This window comes from Neodiprion fabricii, chromosome 2, assembly GCF_021155785.1.
Source record: "Neodiprion fabricii isolate iyNeoFabr1 chromosome 2, iyNeoFabr1.1, whole genome shotgun sequence".
Lineage (NCBI taxonomy): Eukaryota > Metazoa > Arthropoda > Insecta > Hymenoptera > Diprionidae > Neodiprion > Neodiprion fabricii.
Genome location: NC_060240.1, coordinates 5,750,656 through 5,773,754, shown reverse-complemented (window position 1 = coordinate 5,773,754; position 23,099 = coordinate 5,750,656). Strand labels below are relative to the sequence as shown.

The following is a 23,099-nucleotide window of genomic DNA, read 5'->3' as shown; positions in this document are numbered from 1 at the left end:
AAAATAAAAAACTACCAACGATTCATAAACGAGAATAAAAGTTCGGAGCCAGTAATAATAACAACAACAACAACAAAACGATAATGAAAAAACAATTTTAACGGGGTTTAAAATACAGCGGTATAAAAATAGATGCAGAGAGAAAATGAGAAAGAAAAAACGAGAATCAATAACGAATAATATACATAATACGTTAAATAAATAACACAACGTCAATATCTATACGTTAATATTATTTTCGACATTATTATCCGATGCTGTTGTTTTTTTTATTTTTTTTTTTTATTTATCGCTCGTTCCCGTCGTGTTTTTTTCTTCCGTCTCGCGACGCGACTCGAATTTATGCAGCAGACCCCGCTCACTCGGACCCCGAACGATCTCGGCTAATTTCGCCTGAATCGGTATTCTTTCGTCGTCGGATTTTGAGATCTGTCGCTTACAAGACCCTGAAACCGGTCCCCAAGCCCGAATGTCGACGACCTGTCCAACATTCCTCCTTAGCTTACGTTATACATCCACGGTTAAACGTATGCATCCATAAGTTTACACAAGTTATGTAGACATATATATATACATATATACGTATTATATGCGTAATCGATGCGGGTACAAGTATGTACACCTACGTACACACACATATATATATATATATATATGTATGTATGTACACACGTAAGTACGAAGGTATGCATGAGCGCATCCTGCATGTGGTAAATATTATTATTATTATATGCCCGCCGATGTCGTTGTTGAAAAAATTCCAGAACAACCCTCGGATATTCGGCAACTTGACATATGTGATCTTTATATATATATATATATATATATTTTAATTGCTCATCGAATTTTAATGCGTTATTTATTATTTCGACGAATATCTCGTAACGACCTGGGATATTGTTTTGTGAAAGTAGAAGAAAAGTGTGAGTGTGATTGTATCGAAAATGTGGAGAAAAAAAAAAAGAAAAAAAAATTATCACAACGACTGAAAGCGGTAATTAAAAAAAGAAATTCATCAATGATTATTGTCAATAACAGTAACAGCACAACCGTAAATATATTTAAATCTAATTACGCATCCTCTGTTAGTCGTTGACATTCTCTGATCGTAATCGCACGTCTCGCCTGTCTCGACAGTTTGAAAAACCAACGATTTCACGGATGTTACTCGACGTGGAATAAAAAAAAAAAAAAAAAAGAAAAAAAAAAAACAAACGCCGTTCGTCAATAATCCGTAAGCATCGCAGAAAAGTTTAACGTCTCCGTGCGAAAGGCGAACGAGAGTGAGAGAGTCCGACAATGAGAGGAGGTAAGTAAATAGGGCGACCATATAAGGCAGCCCGTTGCCGATGGGCTTTGCTCGCGGCGAGCGTAATTCTCCTCTCATTCTCTTCGCGAGACTTTTAAAACTTCGTGCTGATCGCGGCGCGGCCGCGGGATTTTCTTCTTCTTCTTCTTCTTCTTCTTCTGCTTCTTATTCTTCTTCGCGGATTGGCCGCAGCGGCGACTCGTTAAGTAAACAACTCTGTATTAAACAACCGGGTAAAAATTTCCCTTCCTCGCCGTTTATACGTATAATAATATCCTTTTCTCTTCCTCCGATCGGCCGACGCGACGTCGAACCGGGTTAAGGACGCTTTCCCTTATAAGGAGGCGTCTTTGCCCGCGGAGCTTAAACGCCACGAGAAGACTCTCGTCAACCTATATATACATATATATATATATATAAATATATGCGTGTGTGTGACAAAGTAACGCCACACGTACCTAATTATGTCACACACATGTTAAACTCTACCTTATTATCAACATCATCATCATCATCATCATCATCATCATCATCATTACATGCACCGACATAAAGCTTACCATTTTTAAATGGCCTGTCAAGCGAATAATGCCGATGATGATTATGAAACTTCAGGGCGTGATTACTAATTTAGACTGTACGCAACTCGAGCGATTTATATATACATATGTATCACGTATTTTACGTAAATTTGCATTCGTACGAAATAAGAGCGAAATAAAAGAAAAAGAAAAAGAAAAATTAATCGAGAGAAGGTAAAATTTTTAGGTCGATTAATATTTATCATTCATTTTTATTTATTTTTTTTGATTTTATTTTATTACTATTTCGAGGAAAAATCTACTACCGACGAATGAGGATCTTGTACGTATTAATTATACAACTTGTACATGTATACATAATACAATATACAATAACCTGATCTGTAAATAATTTTTTTTTTTATATAACTTTGGCACTCGCGCCGTACGAAAGTAAGTAAGAAAAAACGATAACCCGACTTCAGGATTTTAACTGAAAATAAGGAGGAAAGAAAAATGAAGGAAAAAGAGAAAAAAAATATTATCCCCCAGACTCGAGATTACATTTTACAAACTTAAGGTTATACCTTCGATTTATTATTATTATACGCAAGTATAAACGCTTCTGTTTCCAGTTTGCACCCTCTTTATGGGTAAGGTGGGTATACAAGATCAAGTTTCGTCGTTAAGAATAACGAGCTAATAGGTGTTACGTTCGCGTGTTGCGTGTGTTAACGTTTACGTATATACGTATATATCGTGTGGTAATAATGATTGTTTCAGCAACGGACTTTGAACTTATGAACTTACGAACCCCGCAAGTCGCGACGATAATAACTTGAACTGATCAGCTGCACGTTGACACCGACTGTTCGCGACAATTATTCATATTTCATAGAAGCGTAACGATGTAATCACGTTATTGTGTAAACATCGATTCAATTTGATTTTTTTTTCATTTTTTTTTTCTACTTTTTTTCATTATTACTTTTCTCCTCTTTTTTCTTCCCCAACCATTTTCATATTGAACGAACGTACGTATTTACGAGTGATCTTCTTTCAACCAGAGACGCGATCTTCGCAGGTTTTAAAGTCCCGCTATTATGCGTAATATATTATTTGCATAATATAGTTTAATTTGTTCGTCCCGCTTATTATATACAGTACAATCCTGGAATACGACGTGAGTGAAATTAGAAAATGTATAACGAGATCTCGATTTTGTAATTCAATTGATTACCGTTCGCGATATATTCTTCGAAGGAGACGGAAAGAAAGGTAAAAAAAAAAAAAAGGAAAAAGGTTCGTTACCGAGTTCTTTTTCATCAACCTGTCGAATTTCGTCAACATTTTCGTGTTTGTTCGTTCCTTTATTTTTATCCTCCCTCCCGCCGGTGGAGTGAAAAATCTATGAAAGAAACGAATGAAAGAACGAGAGAAAAAAAAAATAGTTAAATTTATGAAACTTTCCTACGACATATTCGCGTGATGACGAAACTTGAAAAGCGTTTGTCTCTTTTCATCGAACGGAACATGTAAACACCGAAAGAAAGGGAAAAAAAAGAAAAAGATAAAAATGGTTTCCCGTAGGTATCGTGTGTACAATACGTGACCGGTAATAATTTCTCAGGCTTTCCCTTGCGACCGTAAATTAAAAATAAGGAGGAAAGTAGGAAAGATTGAAAGAAAGAACGAGTGAAAGGAGAGAAAAAAAAAAAAAAGGTTCCAGGGGATGTTTGCAAAACCCTGCTACGTAGGTACAACTCGTGACATGTATACACGCATATCACACAACGAATATACACTCTGAAAGGTAAACATTAATCCCCGGCACATCGGTTCCCATCCCATCCCATCCAGTCGTTTATGGTTTTAGGATTTTTTCCGGCTATGCGTTTACTCGCGGTTCGTCGGGCAACCAGTTTTACATTCGTTAAAGGTGTCCATGTAGCAGCGATGCGCAGGTAGGCAGGAATGCCTGTGTGATTTTACTGTACGTGAGCGTACACACACATGTACACATGCATAGACGCGAGTAATGCCCACAGGTCCGAGGCAGGTGGGTAAATACACCGTACGTGTACGTACCGGAACAATCTCTTGAAACTTGAAAATCATCCGCGCATGCGCCGAATAATTCAATCTCATTGGTCGGCGAAATATTCCCGCGGCGATGTTCTTGTCCGCGATGCAGGCGAGCCAACCTACGCAAAATGTGTACGTTTGAATTTTCAAAGAGCGTAAGCGTTGAATCCCGACCGGTTTTTGAAGAATCGACTTTCCGACCCGACAACAAATGCTTCCCAAACCTTTCCGAGTCGCCGCCTCAATTATTTGAGATTCTAACCTCGAAAATTCGTATCAACCACATCGCCGGCGGAAACAGTTTGACAGCTGAAACTCGGGATGGCCAGCCTGCGCGAACAGCCGATAAAACTCGCGCATGCGCGGTTCATTTTCAAGTTTGAAGAGATTGTCCCGGCGTATGTATGCAGATGTATGTATTGTATATATATATACACACACACACACGATGCAGGTTTTAGTACTTGTTAACAAACGTCGAGATGGGTGCAGGTTAGCAGGCGAAGCGTACCTGGAACACGATTTTCCTATCGGTGTTTTATCATTTTAACACCCATACCCGACATTCGTATACATATGCACGTGTGTGTTGCGTGTACAACACACCGCACCCACAACCTGACACGCTGCCTGCTGGGCATTGTATACCAGCTTCAACTCCTTTGTTTATCAACTATTTGGTATGTACGGTGCGTGTATACAATTATAATTACGTACGGGGCATTCCCTGCCGATTGTAATGGTTTTGTCTATTTCTTTTTTGCTTTTTCATATTTTTTTTTCTATCCCACCAGCTTATAAGTAATTTTTCCCATATGATTATACTGCAAAAACGTGCGATGGTTGTAAAAAGCTTATTTCTAATTGACTGATCGATTAATTGTTATAAAACAATAGGCGTAAAAGGTTTTAAAAACTCGTCATTCGTGTTCATGCTTTCACACGTGCATTATCATCGATATTTCGAGCAGCCTGCAAGAATGATTGTTGCAAAAATATGAACAATTCAACAACAAGGAAGGATCGTTATCGTCATTGTAATTACAATACATGTTACACACGTACCTATGTATATTCAACAGGCGTAGGCATGTTTATAAGATGATGATTTAGAGGGGAAGAAAAATTAAAAAAAAAAAAAAAAACCACATAGACGCGAAACAACGCCGTCCGCGCTGTTGAATCACACGTATATGTACACAAGTATGAGACTTGCCTATGTATAACACGTACGCGACGTATGTGTTAAGTTTCGGTAACACATCGCGCGCCATAATGTTTTCACCAATAATTCATTGTCACTTATCTCAGATAAAACGGACTCGCAATTAACGAAAGGTGAATCATTTATCATTGGGAGCGCAAAATTCATTACATATACTTATGTAAAATTACAACGATATATGACGTAGACGTATACAATTTTCGTACGGACTCGAAGGAGCAAAAACAAAAACAAAAAAAAAAAAAAACACGTAAAGAGAAGACAGAAAAAAACCCTTAAACCGTCATAAAAATAACAATGATGATGATGATAATAATAACAACAACAACACACTCAAAGATACACTAATTTAGATTAAAGAAAAAAAAAACGCGATAAAATTCTGTCAGATACATGTTACATGTTTACATCTAAACCTACTTGCGATACAAATTGTCAATTTTATAACCGTCAATTTATCAATTACAGAGAATAAATTTTCTCAAGCTATAAACTTAAATACATTATATATACACACGCGCACACGCAATTTGCATTAAATTTGTATTAAATTTAGATTATTTCCTGTTTCAACTTTAACGAGAAGTGAACGAGACTCGAGATAAATGAATCGAGGGGTTTGTGAATTGAACTGTGTAAATTTTTGTGAGTATCGAGTTACAATTCCGGTCGGTTGATTTCTTGATTAAGATTGTTTTTGTTTTTTTTTTTTTTTTTTCCCCCGCAACCTATCCCGCATTCACGTCTACCAGACATTTTTCTTCCAACCAGCAATAATTGTACGGGAATTAAACTTTCGACAATATCGCAATGTCTGCAAATAAATATTGTAAAATTGATTCCTCGCGTATATTCAATCAATATCTATTCGCCGACAGAGGTACGCACACATCCGGTAGTTAGCGACAATATTGATATATGTATACGAAGAATACAAAGAGTAAAAGGAACGAAAAGGAAAAAATAAATAAATAGAAAAGAATCTGTCGTTGTTCAAATGGCGCAGGAATGAAATGATAAAAGAAACCAAACAAATACCTATCAGACGATAATGAGGATAACGTGTACAAATGTCCATCATACTACAGGTATTCATTATACATAATATACAAATATGCATATATATATATGTATGTATAATAATGAAAAGGACGGCAAGGACGTACGTATGGATGTACAATGTACAAATGTGGCGCATAATTTTATACTATACCTACACATGTACGCAAGTATTATACGTATACATACATCACATCAATACAGACATCAAAACGTAACAAGAATTGGATAAGACGAACAATATCTCCTTTTTTGCATACAAAGTATGGTACACACATGAATACATACGTTATATACATACGCTAACACAACAATATAATCGCCAAAATACGTGTTACCCGACATATGTGTGTGTGTGTGTATATATATGCATACGTGTATGCATGTAACGCATGGATTCGAGTTTTTCGATATAATATGAAGGTACGTATAATTCAATCAATATATGTATACATCGTTTCTTCTTTGCAGTCATCGACGAAAGACTTGGTGGGAAAGGAGATGGAAGGAAAGTAAGGGGAAAAAAAAGGAGAGAAGAAGAAGAATAAAGAAATACATAGACAGAATAACGTGATACGAACGTAAATGTTTTTACAGCGCGTTCGAAGCCGGTAATGACATCATCGTAGTTCGTTGGATAGGAATACGTGTATATGTAAACGGACGTAGGTATTGATAATACAACGCACAGACGGTCTTCCTCCTCCTTCTCACCAATCGTGTGTCGTCCGTATCGCGGTTCTCTCGTGTAAAAGCGCGTAAACGATACACACCTACATGCGAACCCTGCACGATATGTGTATATTTTGTAATTTTACACGCGCGGAGACGGGAGTGTGTGAAAAAAAAATGTGGCCGTTGTTCGCCGTGTGTAAGGCAAAAACGCGTATAGTACGGTCTGCGTTTAGTCGGCGTGACGTCATCGTTCACAGTACGACACGTTGCAACGGCATACCTGTGATTTACACGCCTACTCCCGAGTACGACAAACGTTCGTATGGATGTATCGCGCGTAACGCGTACTGGAGTGAAAAAAAAAAAGAAAAAAAAAAAGAAAAAGAAAGAAAGAAAGAAAGAAAAAACTAAGACGAAGTGGAAAAGTATGAATATTCGCCAAACGTAGCGACAATTATGAAAAGTAAAAGAAAAAGAAAATCGCCGTATTATTTTTGTTAATTAAAATCGATGGATTTAATTTGTCTTATTTTTTCTTAGTCACAACTCGATCAATTCATTAATCACGACTACTGTAATTGACAAACCTAGTTTTTGGAACGTTGAAAATTTTTTCAATCAATTTCAACGTAACACGTAATCTCAAATAGAAAGTAATCGTTCTCATATGTTTCTTTTTTTTATCCACATCCGTGAAAGTCTCTGACTCATATTCGACATACTCTGCAGTCATCAATGATTACAGACCGTTATAGCGTGTGTGTTGAAAAATTGGTGGAATAACCGTTGAATCACAAACGTCAGACGCCACCGGAGTGCAACGCACTCTGAATATTGAAATGATCGTCGGTTACTTTTCCGTATCGATATACATAATTGAATTTGGACGAGTCGTTTGAATCGTCGAGAACGGTTGGCTTATGATGACGATGATGATGACGATAATGATAATGGTAATAACGATAATATGCGATGAGGTAACCAAAGGAGGAGAGGATAAACCCCGTTGTGACGTTTAATTGATTGATTATATATACAAACAAACAAACACACACACACACGTATGTAATGATATATACTTGTATACATAAACTGGGTGCGAGTAAATAAAAGTTTAAAGTGATTAGGAGCGTCGATTGACGTAACGAGAACGCATTTTACGTGTACTTCTAATATTGGTTTTTATTACGATATAATCGTGCAAATTGGGTATAATTGTCAAATTGTTGGTATTCTTATCAGTTAGGAAGAATTTCAAAAATTCTAAAAGCGATTTGAATCGAAGAATCGACGCGATCTAAGCTTACCTTTACAGGCCCGATATATTTTCGATTTTTTTATTGCTAAAGAGATTCTTCTTCGTATAGCTTAATTGGAAATATAGGTAGGGGGTTGAAATTTGAAATTTGAAAAGTTCCGAACGCGAGAAAATGAAAAATGAGAAAATTTAAACAATTGAAACATCGAAATTCCGAATGATTGAAGATTTTCAGTTGCGTGAATTTCTGTCTCGGTGAAATTTCACCACTTGGATCTTTCTTTGTTTCGGATTTTCGATATTTTAACGTTTGGAATCCAGGTCATCATTCCGATTTTTTACACCCACTGTTTGAGTAAACTACGCTGTGTGGGTATATTTTAATATGTATTTCGAATTTGACTCCATCGAACTTTATTTTTCGTAATTTATCTCTATCGGAACTTTTTTACTCTTAGGAACTTTGCGCAAACGTAATTTGAATTTTCGGAATCTTGCACTGGGAGAATTTTTTAGTTCCGTTTACCGCCCAGTCCATAACTATTTTCATTTTTCAATCAGGCGCGTTCGTAAAGTTTTTCAAATTCGGAACTTCAACCCGGCCGCGATGTATGTATTTATATCTCGCAATGATATTGATAAATATCGTATTATCGATGTTTAGCCAACCAATTTCCTCGAATCAAATCTCGTCGCATACCTGCATCGCCGTCATTATCGTTATCACTGTCATTATCATAATCATTATCGCCCTCGTCGTTAAAACGAAATTACTAAATCACAGAAGAAACAAGGAGAAGTATAAGAGAGTGGATCGTGGTAAGCATTGAATTTTTACGGCATATTAGGAGCTGCCAATCGCAGCCAGAGATCTCGGTTCACTCTCAAAGAAGCTGCTGACCGCGAGAGATCAATTCGGCCCATTTAAGGTAACGAATTAAATCGTATCTCTCTCTCTCTCTCTCTCGCCGAACGTGTGCAATATTCACGCACGTATGGCCCGAGAGTAAAGCGATCAATGGCAATGATATGGGGAAAAAAGAGAGAAGAAGAGAACGGTTGACGTATGCTTGTCCTAATTTTCTTTTTTTACCTTTTAAAATTTTTTTTACACAACGCTCGTTCGTTATTATTAAGACGAAAACGTGATCATAGGTCAGTTTAAAATCTCCTCTGCACAATCATTCGGCACGACATTTAAATTGACGTAATATGCCTACGTCCATTTAAACATATAATACTGAATGAGCAAAGACTTGGTCTAGATATTCTTATTATTATCGTTATTATTGTTGTTTTTAATAATACACCGCAGCGAACCTGTCATCTCATCTCAAATAATTTGCCGCGGTGGATGCAATTCGAACGTTGTGTAATTATGAATCCGTCAAAATTTTATCATTATCATCGAGTATTCGCAGTTGTTGTAATCATCGAAATCTAGCGGATTTCTTTTCTCGAACTGTACAACGATGTATATTGTATTTTATAACTATATTCTCAAATTCAATATTAATCAAAATAGTCCAATTAAATTATATATGTATATATATTTATATATATTAATAACAATAACAATATTATCGACAATGATTCGTAATTATTTCGAGATTTATATAAAACAAGATAAAAAAAAAAAAAAACGAGACACTGGAATGTTTTACCCGGGGCCAAGTTACTTTGCCCCTATACGTATATCTCAATATAAATAATTGCAACCGGTTGTTTATGTCGTTATTTATAATCTTAGCGCAAAAGAGACGAGTTCGAGTTGATTTGGTGGAGTGGCAACGGCAACAGCGGCATCAGCAACAACAGAAAACAGCATTGAGCGAGGGGGAATTTCGATATTTTCGAACTTTACCGCTTCGTAAATATACTCCGTATAGTTCTATTTATAAAAATAAAACGTTCTATTTTCTTCCCGTTAGAGACCACGTGGGTTTATTATACGTGCGAACGAACGAAAGCATCGCATCATCCAAACACACAAAGTGTGTATATAACATGAATAGAGAGTGTAATGTACAAAATTAGATCCGAAACGTCGTAGTCATATTTTCACTTCTCTTTTTTTTTTTCGTCATCCTCCCTTGCGTGAATTTGTTGAACTTGAAAGATTATTCTTATTTTTCAAAATTTTTTAATTTGTGGTGCTAATTTTTATTTATCAGAGTAAAAATGTCGTTTCATCGTTTTCACTATTTCGATAGCTTAAATAAAATTCCTTGAGATTCGTTGAAGATCTTTTTCCGCGCTTCTTCCAACATCCGATTCGGACCGTGGATCCCATTCATTCTTAACCTAGCGCAACGACTGGACGAAACGACGCCTGCACGAATGATTCAAGGGTGCGTTAACCCCTGGCAACCACCCCAAGCCTTCTAACTAAGCACCAGACGTCGAGTATGGCCGACGAGTCTGGCCTCGGCGAACCGACCTTACCTTAAGGGTGCTACCAACGTGATACGTCGAACCTTAACCCCTTTGAGTCACACGTTATTGTGCTGAGTCGACTTTTGTGAAGAAATAGTATTCGCTGATTACGAATTTGAAATCAGATTTCAAAAATTCAAGATGCTGGATCCAATGTGGTGGAAAAAGAATTTCAAATTTGATCAAACAGGGTCAAAAAACTTCTTCGCCGTAATGAATATTCGTAATCTGGCTTCAGATTCGAAATCAGCGACCCCAAAAACCCCTGAACAGAGTTTTTTCTCCCGTTCCGATCGAGTTTCAAAGTTTCGTCCGCCATATTGGATCCACCATCTTAAATTTTTTAAATCCAACTTCAGATTCGTAATCAGTGAGGCCTAAAGAAAAAATCTTTTCTCGGAAATGAATCGTTCCTTCAATTTTCACGACTGTTTTGCATCGATCTGTTTCTAACAATAATAATTTACATAACATCGCAATAATTAATCTCGAGTATTGAAAACCTATCAGTATACTATCGGACCCAGCAACGCGGAGATATTAAGCATAACTTATTTTACTAAAAATTTTTCGCCAAATTTAAGAAAAAGTACGAAAAATAGAGAGTTTTTCACAAGCTAAAAGTGATTGAAAATCATCAGCTGCGTGTATTTTTTATAGTGTTTTTGTAAGTTTTTTTTTTTCAACTGTGGTATTTTTCATTCAGTGATCGCGTAATGGAGAAACAATTGCCAAGTGTTTGAAACGATTTCTTTACCTAGGAAATATAAAGAAAAAGTGTAAAATAGTATTTTCTCACTCGAACGAGATTTTTTACGGACAAGGAAACAATCTGAAGAAAAAAAGTAAACTTGTTACCTAAATAAAAAAAAATCATTTCTAATCTCCGTTATAGAAAACTGATATTTTCAGTTTTTTTCCATGATCAAATTAAAAATCCCAAGACAATTCCAGGTTTTTCAGGTGTGTGTCCACCCTGATTGAAGAGTTACGAATCGACTATGAATAATAGGATCTAATAAAAAAAAAAAAGAGAATAACAAGACGCGGTCTGCTAAGCAATCTTTATCGACCAGGGCGTTCTTCTTGGTGATATTCGTGAGTCATGGATGAGTGATTCAGTCAACATGAGCATGAGAAGAAGGAGAAGGAGAAGCAGAAGCCGTTAGAGACAGGAGAGGACTCATCTGGAGGACGAAATAGTTGGAGCAAATATTTGACGGTTTTTTTTTTTTGTCTGTTCTAATCATTTTTTCGCTCATCTCGTCATTGCTTAGCTATTTTTAATTTAAAAAGGGCATTCGGTTGTTCGTGAGAGAAGATCCGCGCGATTTGTCTAAGAATGAATTTGTTTATTATAGCATAAAATTCTCGTATATTATAATAAATACGATTTTTATGTCTCAAACAAAGTTTGAATTTAAATTTCGAAAACTAAAGAGATATTTTCATTCAACCAAACCGATGCCGCATGTCTTGTATAATATAGCCTTATCTTATTGTTCAAGAATTAATGAAGATTCAGGAATTCGTTATACCGATGAAAATCTATAAAAAAAAAGAACAACGAAAATGAAAGAAAGGATGTAAGAAGAAAAAAAGAAATTGAAATACTAAAGTCGTGAGGATTATAATAACGGAACTTGTCCTATTATTTTTTCAATCGGTGAATACTCATTATAGCTAGCATCTTCTTAAGCCAGTGCAAATGCACTTACATAAGCGATAAGACTGAAATCGACGAATCAGGTAAAAAGTACACAAAACGTTGTTTAAAAATTTTAAACTTGCGATTATAAAACAATCATGAAGCAAAAATAAAACATCTTAGATCATCGAAATTACGATGTAAAGATAAAAGAAACATGAGTCGGAAAAGTAAACTTCTCTCACGCGTCTCACTTTGACGGGTTAAAAAAAAAAAAAAAAGGATAAGAAGCTTAAAATTCGTTAAAGATATTAAATAAATTCACCGCAGCCTGAAGAACCTGAACGGTAAACTCTCAAAGGTAAAAAAAAAAAAAGACATCCTTATCCATATTCCGAAAAGGAGTGTTCAGCTTTTTTTATGGCAAATTCTGTTGTTTTTTGTTGTTCTTTTTTCTGTTGTTTAATTTTCTCTTCTTTTTTTCATTTACGTGTAATAACCGGAATTACGAAAATGTTTGAATTGTTAATGGCACTTGTATATGTAAAATACAAGTTTCCGTAGTGATTACAACAACAATAATAATAACAACACGACATATGGAACAGCCATAGTAGGCGTAAGTTCATCATACACACATAATACGTGTATTGTGTACCTATATATACCTATTTATAGAGATAGAGTAAGTACAAGTCGGTAGCGTTTTCATTGTGGGTGGTTGGTTGGTTGGTTGGTATATAACAGAATATCAATGAAACGAAAAATAAAACAAACAAAAGAGAAAAAAAAAAAGAGAAAAGAGAAAAGAAGAGAATTTTCAGGAAACAGCTGTTGACGCTAGCTGTTTAAATACACGAGGAATTCCTTATCTTATCGCGTGTCCTTTTCTCTCTCTTTTTTTGTACCAAGCGTTATTAAAATTCGATACGTAATCGTCATATGTTTAGGCGGAATAAATATAGATATATCGTACAATCGTAGGTCGCATATCGTTTTTCACCCTCTAACTTCTTGCGAGACAGGAATAGCGATTGGTTTTACTATTTCTTCTATGAAATGAATGTCGACGATACGTTATCCGTTCGTTCGACTAGCTGACATTGTTTGACGAATTGACTTTGTAGGCGGATTTTCTCGATAAACGAATCGATAGTTTTTAAAAAGTGTCCGAAATGTAATTACGCACATGTATCGTAATGTATGCAAACTGCTTTCAAGCGTTTTTCTTCCACTTTTCTCTATCTCATGATCGATTAATTATAGTCAGAAAGCTAATTGCAAAAATCCATCTGGTTATAAGCGACGAAAATTGTACAAACTATTACACAATAATTTATCGTCAAGAAATAATAGAAAATAGTAATGCGATGTAATCATTAACCGGATTCTGCCGTTGAAAAAATTCACGATTTTCTCGCTCTCACATCTCCCATTCTTTAAGATTAACTTGTACGGTCCTGCAGCTGAGCCTTTTTTAGACAACAGTAATATTTTTTTTTCACTCCCCCATTATGCATCGTGATTCATTAGTAGCCAGATGTCGGTATAACGTAGTATTATGAATCCGATGTGCTGTACTTGTTATAAACCAATACATCGTTATTAATAATAACCGACGTGCAAACAGAATTAGCTACATATACGCCGAAGAAGAATCGTGTGTGTGCGTGTGTAAACATTGAAGAGGCGCGACGTCGTTTCGAGAGATGAGATACGTGCAGTATTATAAGACGCTTTGCAGCATCGAAGCTGAAGAAGAGAAGAGAAGCTGAGACGAAGAGAGGAGACGATAGAGAGAATCTGTCAGGCTGACAGCCGCGTTCAAATCGCGCACATATTTAGTCGTGGCTACTCCAACGATGTATAATAAATGAATGAATAGAATAAAAGGGTGGGGAAAGGTAAAGAAGATCAAAAAACTAAAATAGAGGACATTGGACTTTTTTAAGCGTCCGTGGGATATTTAAATTATGGAAAAACCGCGATGAAAAATCAAATCCCAGAAAAGATGTGAAGAATTTACGGAGCGAAATCGAACGACTAATGACAGCGAGTTCCGGGAAGTTTGATTGAAGTCATCGACTGACTGGCTGTCTCTGGATATCGAAACTACATACTCGAGAATGATTGAAAATGTATTTTAAACGATTTCTCAGATGAGAAATCTCTAGGTTGATCTACGAGTGAGTCACATGTAGTAAGCAGAATTCGATTGGGGATTTGGCGATTAGGGAGAACCTCGAGATAAATTGACGGGCTTTATTGCTGTTCTTTTTTACAAGGTTGAAGTTATCAACGTTATCTTAACGAAATATTGGGGACAAAAATCACTATTTTCTTAATTTGGCACAATGATTTTTAAGAAACTAAGATTTTGGAAGCAGGTATGAGTATTTTTTCTTTTATTACGGTATACTGACATTCAGATAATTCAAAAAAGTTTTAATTGTAGGAGTCTCTGAAATGCAGTAAATTATAATAAGTCAAAAGCAATTCATGTTTTCAAGACTTAGCACCTTCAAAGTCACTAAAATTGCAAAGTAGTGTTTTTATTCCCGCAATGTTTCGTTACGCTAGTTCGTTACTAACTTCAGCCTCATTGAAATAACGGTTTTTCCTCAGCATGAATCGTTACGATAACGTTACTAACTTCAATACGATATCTTTTTCACGTGAAACACCTGAAAGCAAAAGAACAAAGCGAGAGAGAAATCAGATATTTAGATAAGATCGAGACGCGAAGTTGTTGCGAACAGCGGATAAATAAATTCTCAGGTCGATCCGCCGACGTGCATCTCTTTCTTGGATTTTTTTTTGTTGGAAAGAAGGTAGAAGAAGAAGAAGAAGAAGATGAAGAAATAAAGCACGAGGGTAACGAACGAAATATCGGTGCAGTACGGATGGGCGGAGCCCCCGAACAAAGACGGTCGTCATCGAGGAGAGTCTCTATCCTCTCTCGGGATCGGAGAGAGCGAAAAAGAGAAAGAAAGAAAGAAAAAGAGAGAGAAAGAGGGAGAGAGGCGTCGCACGCGTTGTGTGAAAAAGCTCACTCTCGCTCGGATAAGCAAGTTTTTTTTTCTCTCGTCACCTTATCAGGGATTCGAGTTCGATCGCGATAAGAAGTACGTTTCAACTTCCCGCAATAATTTCACTTGCAAAATTGACTCACGACGATTAGTTCGTTGTACAAGGTGGCTGTGGCACCGAGACTCGACTGATAACGTATCGTCGCCGGTGACAGCAGACGACAAAGTGTCCTGCCGATTCCGATAGGTAGAATAATCCCGCAATTTGGCAAATGAATTATTTAGCGAAAAATTACCAGCTGGCGGGAAAATTTGAATGTCCCTTCACCACTTTTACATATACACATCGCATTCTGTTTCTCTGCGGGTGACGAAAAGTAACTGTAAAATATTCTATCCGAAACTCTGACGCATCGCGGTACGATGATTCAACTTCAAGCAGGAGGTTTGTCACACGGAACTTGGAATTTGTGGGAAAGAAAGCCGCAATCACCTGTTTCTTTTTTTCTCCTCTATCACTCTATCTCTCTCTCTCTTTTCTCTGTTACTAGTCGCGTTATCAAACGACACGAAACCAGTTTTAGGAACACACCGTATCACCATCTGTACTCTTAAGTCTTATTTCGACTCCTTGTCTTCCGATCGTGGATATTGTATGTACTTTAAGGAATAACGAGATGAGACGGAAGGAGGAGCCGACGGTAAACATTCGCGTAAACACAGGAGTAGCGGCGAGGCGAGGAGATGAGAGGAGACTGACTGAGGAGGTGGGGAGAGGCAAGAATTGGAGGATCAGAGAAATGAGAGAAGGCGAGGAACGGGACGATATCTTTAAGAGAGCGTGTAGAAGATGAGAAAGAAAGAAGGAAAGGAAGGAAGCGAGTACTCACGTAAATCAGTCCCGAGTAGTAGCGATCTTTGAGGTTATGGAGCACGGACGCCTCGTTGAGACAGGTCAACTCGGCCATGTCCTCGACCTTGTCAAATTTCGGCGGATTCATCTTCTGTATGTCATCTTTGGCGACTAGTACGCGTTTCCCGGTCTCGGCGACCTCGACCTCGACTTCGTCGCCGCGTTCGCCCTTTATACCGGCGGCAACGAATCCCTGGGACTCGTGCGGCACCCAGACAAGTTTCTTCTGCGTCCATTCCGCCTGCGTGGCCGGATCGTTGAAGCTGTTCCTATCAACGGAGAGGTATTTCAGCTCGGGATCAGACCGGTCCACCCTCGAGTCGCCGTCCGCCATTTTTGTTTAGCGCGACAATGCGCCAGTAGCCGCACGAACACCGTTTTTCCCCCGTTTAAAATACGAACGATTTTTACCCGCCGGTTCACGCGACGCTTCCTTCGGACAACCGGTCGGTCACTCCCTCAAATACGCCGCGTTGCGATATCGAGCCCCGATTGCGATCGCGGGACCAAGACAACACTTCTCTTTCCCTTCGCGTTCAACTTCAAACCCACCGGACTCCACCGTTGCCACTCTACTTCTGCGAGTCTTACTCTCCGACTCTCGCCTGCCTTCTCGCTGCCTGTCGCTCTGCCCGTCGGCCGAGCCACCGCGCGGCTGTCGCCGCTCTTTTGCGTCTGTGTGCGTGCTTTCGTCCGTGTGTCGTCCGTCGGGCGACTCTCGATTCCGGACCCTCGATTATTTACCTCGTGAAAATTCTGCAAAACTGACCGCGTTAAACGCGTTCCCGCAGATAATCAAGCACGAATTTATCCGCCTACGCAATCACACGATCGCAAATCGATCGTAGCTTACCCCGATCTTGGTTAATAGATCGAGTTTACCCTCTTGTTGGATTATTATTCATGGGTCAAACAACGGCCTTTACGCTGCACACCACGTTTCGATTAATCGCCGGGTGCGGTTATTCGTGTGTCACGTGTTGCGTTGTACAACACACGCACGAACGTGAAGCTTGATCGTTTGGCTAATTGAACTGTTGAGAACCGCCTCTTCCCTCCAGCCCCTCAACAAAAATCGACAATTAAGACACTGCTAACGACAGTTTCGGCTTTACAGGTGAGCTGCAGGGAATCGTCAATTTTAGTACGCGGAATTTTATACTTAAAACGATTCGACGAACGCGTGACGACGCACCATCTGTAGTTTTACTTATTTTCTCTTTCTTTTCATTTGAGAATATTTCAAGTCCTGGATGCCGCGAGAAGGTCTCAGCCGTCTCAGCGGAAGTTCTTGGCTCTCCTAACGCCAGGTGATCGAAATATTCGTTAACGTCTGTTGCAGACCGTCAAACTCGCCACGCTTGCCACTCCCGAAGTTCAAACTTCACGAAACCAGGTTCAGAGCGCGCTGAAGTCGATTTAAACGAATTTGTGGCTCAGAAACTCGTTGAATTAAATACATAATAAGGCGATTATGATGTTTTATCGTATACGCCGCATATTCCATACCGCGAATCTTATATGCTGCGCTCATTCTAATTACGAATTACCGCCAAACGCGCTTTGCCAATTGTTTCGAACGTTCGATCCGTTGACGCAAACTCGAAATTCAAACGGTTCAACGGACTTTTGCCTGTGTCAAACTAAACCTGTATTCATTCGTAGGTATTCGATACGAAACATCGGGGAGTTGCGTATAGTATCGCATTTTGAATTGTTCAATTGTATGTATATGTATGTACATACCTTTCATATTGATGTGTATAGAGTATTTTCATTGAAAACAAAGTAGCGAATTCTTTACAATCCTATTTGACATACTTTTTTTAAAATTCTCTGAAAAGAAAGACATGAATTCTAGCGAGAAGAATGAAATAGATTTTTACATTCTGGACTAGGAGTCGCGATATAGGTATAATTATAATTGGCGAAATTCCGAAAATGGATATGTGGGACTATGTCGCGACTACGTGTGCGAATACCTGCGATGAATTACATTACAATTTCTTACAACCAGAGGGAAAAATATATATACGTATATAATGTATACGATCGTCTTAACCTGGTTTCTAGTATGTATAGAGGCGGTTAAAACTCGTGACTCATGTCTCGTTTCCAAATATGGAAGATATGTCGGTTTTATTTTATGACGCAACATATATTGTAACAACGTGTGTGTCAACAGCTATGTACACACACACAGTCGATATGTACACGCGCGTCAAATTCCGCAAGTTTCACGATCCTTCAGACCCTTTTTGGACTACTGCGAAGTTCGTATACCGTATGTATACATATAACCGCAGTGCAATTTGAAACGCGGATCGTTTGCGTAACGAATTTTGTATGATTTTTTTTTCTCTCTCTTTTCTCTTTGCGCGGTAGTCTATTCAATGGCGAAACATCGAAAGCAGCTGTTATACATATAGGATAGGATGTGCCAAATCGGAGCTCATTTTTCGTGCGATTTAAGGCCATGGATTCATCGTTCGTATTCTCATATATATTATGCATATAATCTTGTACACATCCAGCGCTTAATCATGCACGATGGTTTTTCGTCGTACATTACGAATAAGCGACCATATTTGGGCAAGCTAAGCTCAACGGCGGTAATACGTGTATGTATGTATACGTATAATATTGTGAAATCTGCACCAGTCGAGCCGAGAAAGTTATGTCTTTGTCGTTCCCGACATGCAATTCTCCTACTACAATTCGACGCCGCGGTCATTTCCAGCATTCGGCCAAACCGCATTACTGTATCAAGTGCGTGTGTATCGCTCTTTTTGGTATATGAGAGCCCAGACATGACATCAGCTGAGAACGGTAAAACGATCTCGTATTCCATTGCTTTCCGTTTCTAGTTGGAAAATAAAATATAAATATAACAAAATTATTCACATTTTATCTTGAATTTAAGTTCGTTTTGTTTATCGTCGTACTTCTACCAATGGAGCAATATTTTTACCTCGTACTTACAGAACTAAACGAATTGCGGTCGGGGCTACAAGACGCGGCGGGAGGGCAAGCAGGCAACCAGGCGGTATATAAATTGAACTGTCTAAACTCTAAACTGCTCATAATGACGCCTATATAAATGCGTTAGCTCCATATTTGTCAAGATTGATCACAGCTCACGTATACGTGTTGAATTGTTTGCGAAAATAACTGTGGTTTGATTTCAGATAATCAATGGAGTATTTATATATACCAATTTGGGCTGCAGAACTAAATGAGCGAATATAGCGGTGGCTTGAATAAACGTCATTGATAAGATTATATTGTCCGTTATTCAGAACGATCATTATGGCCGTTGCCTATCATGCCGTACTTCTCAATTTGAATTATTCGCGGGCTTCTTGTTACCTCTACGTGCAGGCTGCGACTGGATCACGTGATATCGTTATAATGGCGGTTCGTCGGTTTTCAAATTTAAATTCAATTCTTTACAACGTAAAACTCACCCGTTAACACGATTACCAGTCTCGTCGTTCAAATACTCGTCGAAATTAACGCGCCAACAAGTCGCTCTGCCGTACCATTTTATCCTAAATCCAAGATAACTCATTCAAATATCCACGACTAATCTGACGCAATTTATGCTAAAACTATGCAAACGTAGATACGCTTATTCAAATTTTTTTTACTTCCTTTCCTCCTCGATGTCACGTGTTGCCGTGAAGCGACGCGATTTTCGTCGCCTCCTACGATAATTAGCGAACCGTAAAAACAGGCCCTTTATTTTCCATAAATTTCGACTTTGAACCAATACTTTGATCCTTGTAATTTACAAGGATTTAAATATCACTTCTAGCCACGCAGATTTTATCATAACATAAACATTTTTATAAACTGATAAATATCTTTCTTCCTGGAAATAAAATGGGATGAGTACAATAATTGATACCCCATAGTCTGAACGTTATGCATGCGTGTGTATAGAATGCACATACATACAATGATATCATAGGCAATAAAAACATTTTTTTTTCTATTCCTTCAACCTCATTTACGAGTTCGAGTCATGCGTTGACCTCTCGTTTACGATTCAGCCCCCGAGGAGATAATTTCGCAACTTGATTATACAAGTCCGCGAATGATTGTTCCGATCGCCTGCATATGGTTGAGGGGAGCACTTGACACAGGCTTGTGCAGATACAGACGGCTGGTCCCGGACCTTAACCAATAAGGTAGTATACCATATGGTCCAGGCGTAGCAACGACCTTTATCGCGTTCGCTGCACAGCGTTGGCCACACCTCCTCGCATCACCGGATCATGTTCAACGACAAATTCAATTGCGCATCCCCGGTTGTAGAGCTCGGATGATATTACGTAGTACTGTTGCGGTTTACGTTCTTCTTCGGATACGTACATGTCATGTATCTCTGACCGCAGCCCGTCCATATTTCTTGTCCAACGCTGTACTTTGACGCTGATCGTATCTCCGATTCTGGCTGCCTAAATTTGTCTATGTGACGTTTCCACGCTTAGTTGTAGGAATTATCAGTTGTATTTTCGTAACGGTTTGATTACTTATCGCGCTGTTGCGTTCATCACGACCATAGCGGCTATTGCAATTTTCATACAATAGTCCCCGCACCGCTGAGCAAACTAGTTGTGACCACAGACGTTAAATCGAAGAGAAAATGTCGTCCTACGGAGGGATCGCCGGAAATCAGATATACTCCTATGCCGACGAGAAAAATGTGAGTTATCACCTCGGTTTTCACACTCTCTAGATCTGTACAATGTTCCTTCAACGATGATCTGTGATCCAGGCCACCATCGTCGATCTGCGAAGCGATACGCTTTCGAGGCCTTCACTCGCCATGCGGCAGGCCATGTTTAACGCCGAAGTTGGCGATGACGTGTACGAGGAAGATCCTACCGTTGTAGGTACGTGTTTTTGGTCATCTCCGTGGGGTTAAAACTGTTTTCCATTTTTCGTAACTAACAATGAGAGAAAATATCTGCTTCGATTGTTACAGAACTTCAGGATAAGGCTGCTGCTCTCCTCGGCAAGGAGGCCGCCTTATTCGTTGTTTCCGGTACCATGGGGAATCTCATAGCGAGTAAGTACATGAACGACTAATCAGCGCAGTTCCCATTTTTATAGCTATCGCAAATTGATATAAGCCCTGCGAAGCGCAGACTTATATTATAGGTAACGAAAATATATAGAAATTTCAAAATTTCATAAGTTTCGGTCGTGGAGTTCGTCATGGTACATGCTTCATGATTCTTGTATTACCTCAATTCCAGATTACAATTCAAATTCCGCGACTTCCAGCAATCCGCAACAAACCCAAAGTAGAGATGCGCCAATTGCATTATACGTTTCTTATTTTACAAGTAATGAACCACTGCAACGAGCGAGGAAGTGAGGCTTACTGCGGCGAAGAATCTCACACGTTTCTGCACGAGCAGGGTGGAGCGGCTCAGTTGGCCGGAGTAATGCTCTGTACGTTGCCAAACAACGCGGACGGGACCTTCGACCTGAAGACTTTGAAAAACCGGCTGCGATCGGACCGTCTACACGAGCCGATCTCACGCCTCGTCCTGATCGAGAACACGTTCAACGGGAAGATATTGCCGCAATCCTGGATTGACGAAGTGTCTATATTCGCAAAGGAGAACAACCTCAAGCTACACATGGACGGCGCCAGAATCTGGAACGCCGCAATCGGCTCGGGCCTTCCGGCGAAAGAGATCGTCCGCGGTTGCGATTCCGTAACATTTTGCCTGAGCAAGGGACTTGGAGCCCCTGCCGGTTCCCTCCTCTGTGGAAGCAGATCCTTCGTCGAAAAGGCGCGGAGGATCAGGAAAGTTCTGGGTGGCGGGATGCGGCAGGTAGGCGTTTTGGCCGCGGCCGGACTGGTAGCATTGGAACAAGGTGTTCAGCTCCTGAAGGAGGACCACAGGCGAGCTTTTCTCATTGGAGAAACCATTAACAGTTTGGGTTCCAAGACGTTTTCAGTCAACCTGAAAACCACCGCGACAAACATGGTCATGGTCAATATCAATTCCGAGGACATTACCGCACAGAATTTTGTCGACAGGTTGGAATGGGTCATCGACGACGTGCCGGATGATCGAACCATCGTGCGAAGCTTGGCGATCAACTCCAGACTCGTCAGGTTTGTCTTCTATTACGAGATCGATGATGAGGCGGTAGAGAGAGCTCGGAGAAAAATTTGTTACGTCATTGGGAAGCTCGACGCCACAGTTTAGCGACTCGTCGTTTTTCATCCTTCCAGATTGTCCTGAAATACGTAATTCAAGCGATGCATCGTTGATGATAATAATAATGAATTGTCTCGACCGTGAAAAACGTCCTCTCGCGTTCTCCGACGTCTGGTTGATATTGAATGATAATGAAGTAATAGTAAAATATAATCATTCCTCGATGTGATTGTGGTTACATTTATCAAGGCGTGCTTGCATTTTTTTTTTTTGTTTTTTTTTTCTTATTACATATATACACACACTTGCTCAGCTCATCGTTTATTAAAGTATGTATGTACTCAGCCGTAGCATAAAAGAAGCCCCAGACAAACACTACATATTATATCTTCGATATAAATTACAATAGGAATACCAGGCTATCAAGTGTTGAAAATATTATGTATAATAAAATAACGACGTTCTAATAAATTTCCAACACATCTTTTTTTTGATCAAAGTGCCAAATACAAATTAAGAATAGTCGGGTGAACTGGAAACTAGACTTTACACACTTCAACTTTGTCAGAATAATAATGAATTTCAATTAAATCGAATGAAATCTTTCTAATTAAATTATTCCACCTGCAACCAAATCTTCATACCTGTTGACGAAACAAGTGATTCGGCACTGTTTTCATTCTATTGAAAAAGCGGTGAGGAAGAGGAAGCAAATGTAGATTTTCAGTTTGGAAAACTGGTACAGGTGAGGCA

The 23,099-nt window shown here is 38.9% G+C and overlaps 2 protein-coding genes across 5 annotated transcripts in view; one reads left to right on the top strand and one right to left on the bottom strand.

Moving 5' to 3' along the window:
- LOC124174597 (myosin heavy chain, non-muscle) overlaps window positions 1–16,790 on the bottom strand; it is a 39,201-nt gene extending 22,411 nt beyond the window's left edge. For all 3 annotated transcript variants that reach the window (XR_006868953.1, XM_046553835.1, XM_046553836.1), the window contains exon 1: window positions 16,136–16,790. Coding sequence is in view for 2 of the 3 variants with exons in the window: in XM_046553835.1 (XP_046409791.1) it covers window positions 16,136–16,492 (357 nt within the window). In the remaining variant the exon portion in view is untranslated. The remainder of the gene's footprint in view (window positions 1–16,135) is intronic.
- Window positions 16,791–16,920: 130 nt separating this feature from the next.
- On the top strand, window positions 16,921–23,023 carry LOC124174616 (probable low-specificity L-threonine aldolase 2). 2 transcript variants are annotated; one of them, XM_046553911.1, is made up of 6 exons: window positions 16,921–17,275; window positions 17,395–17,468; window positions 20,214–20,869; window positions 20,942–21,059; window positions 21,152–21,235; window positions 21,517–23,023. In XM_046553911.1, the coding sequence occupies exons 3-6, from the start codon at window positions 20,810–20,812 to the stop codon at window positions 22,392–22,394; spliced, it is 1,140 nt and encodes a 379-aa protein (XP_046409867.1). In that variant the 5' UTR covers window positions 16,921–17,275; window positions 17,395–17,468; window positions 20,214–20,809; the 3' UTR covers window positions 22,395–23,023. The 2 variants fall into 2 exon arrangements, with proteins under 2 accessions (XP_046409867.1, XP_046409868.1); XM_046553912.1 differs by lacking the exons at window positions 16,921–17,275; window positions 17,395–17,468 and having other exon boundaries at window positions 19,651–20,869.
- Window positions 23,024–23,099: the final 76 nt, after the last annotated feature.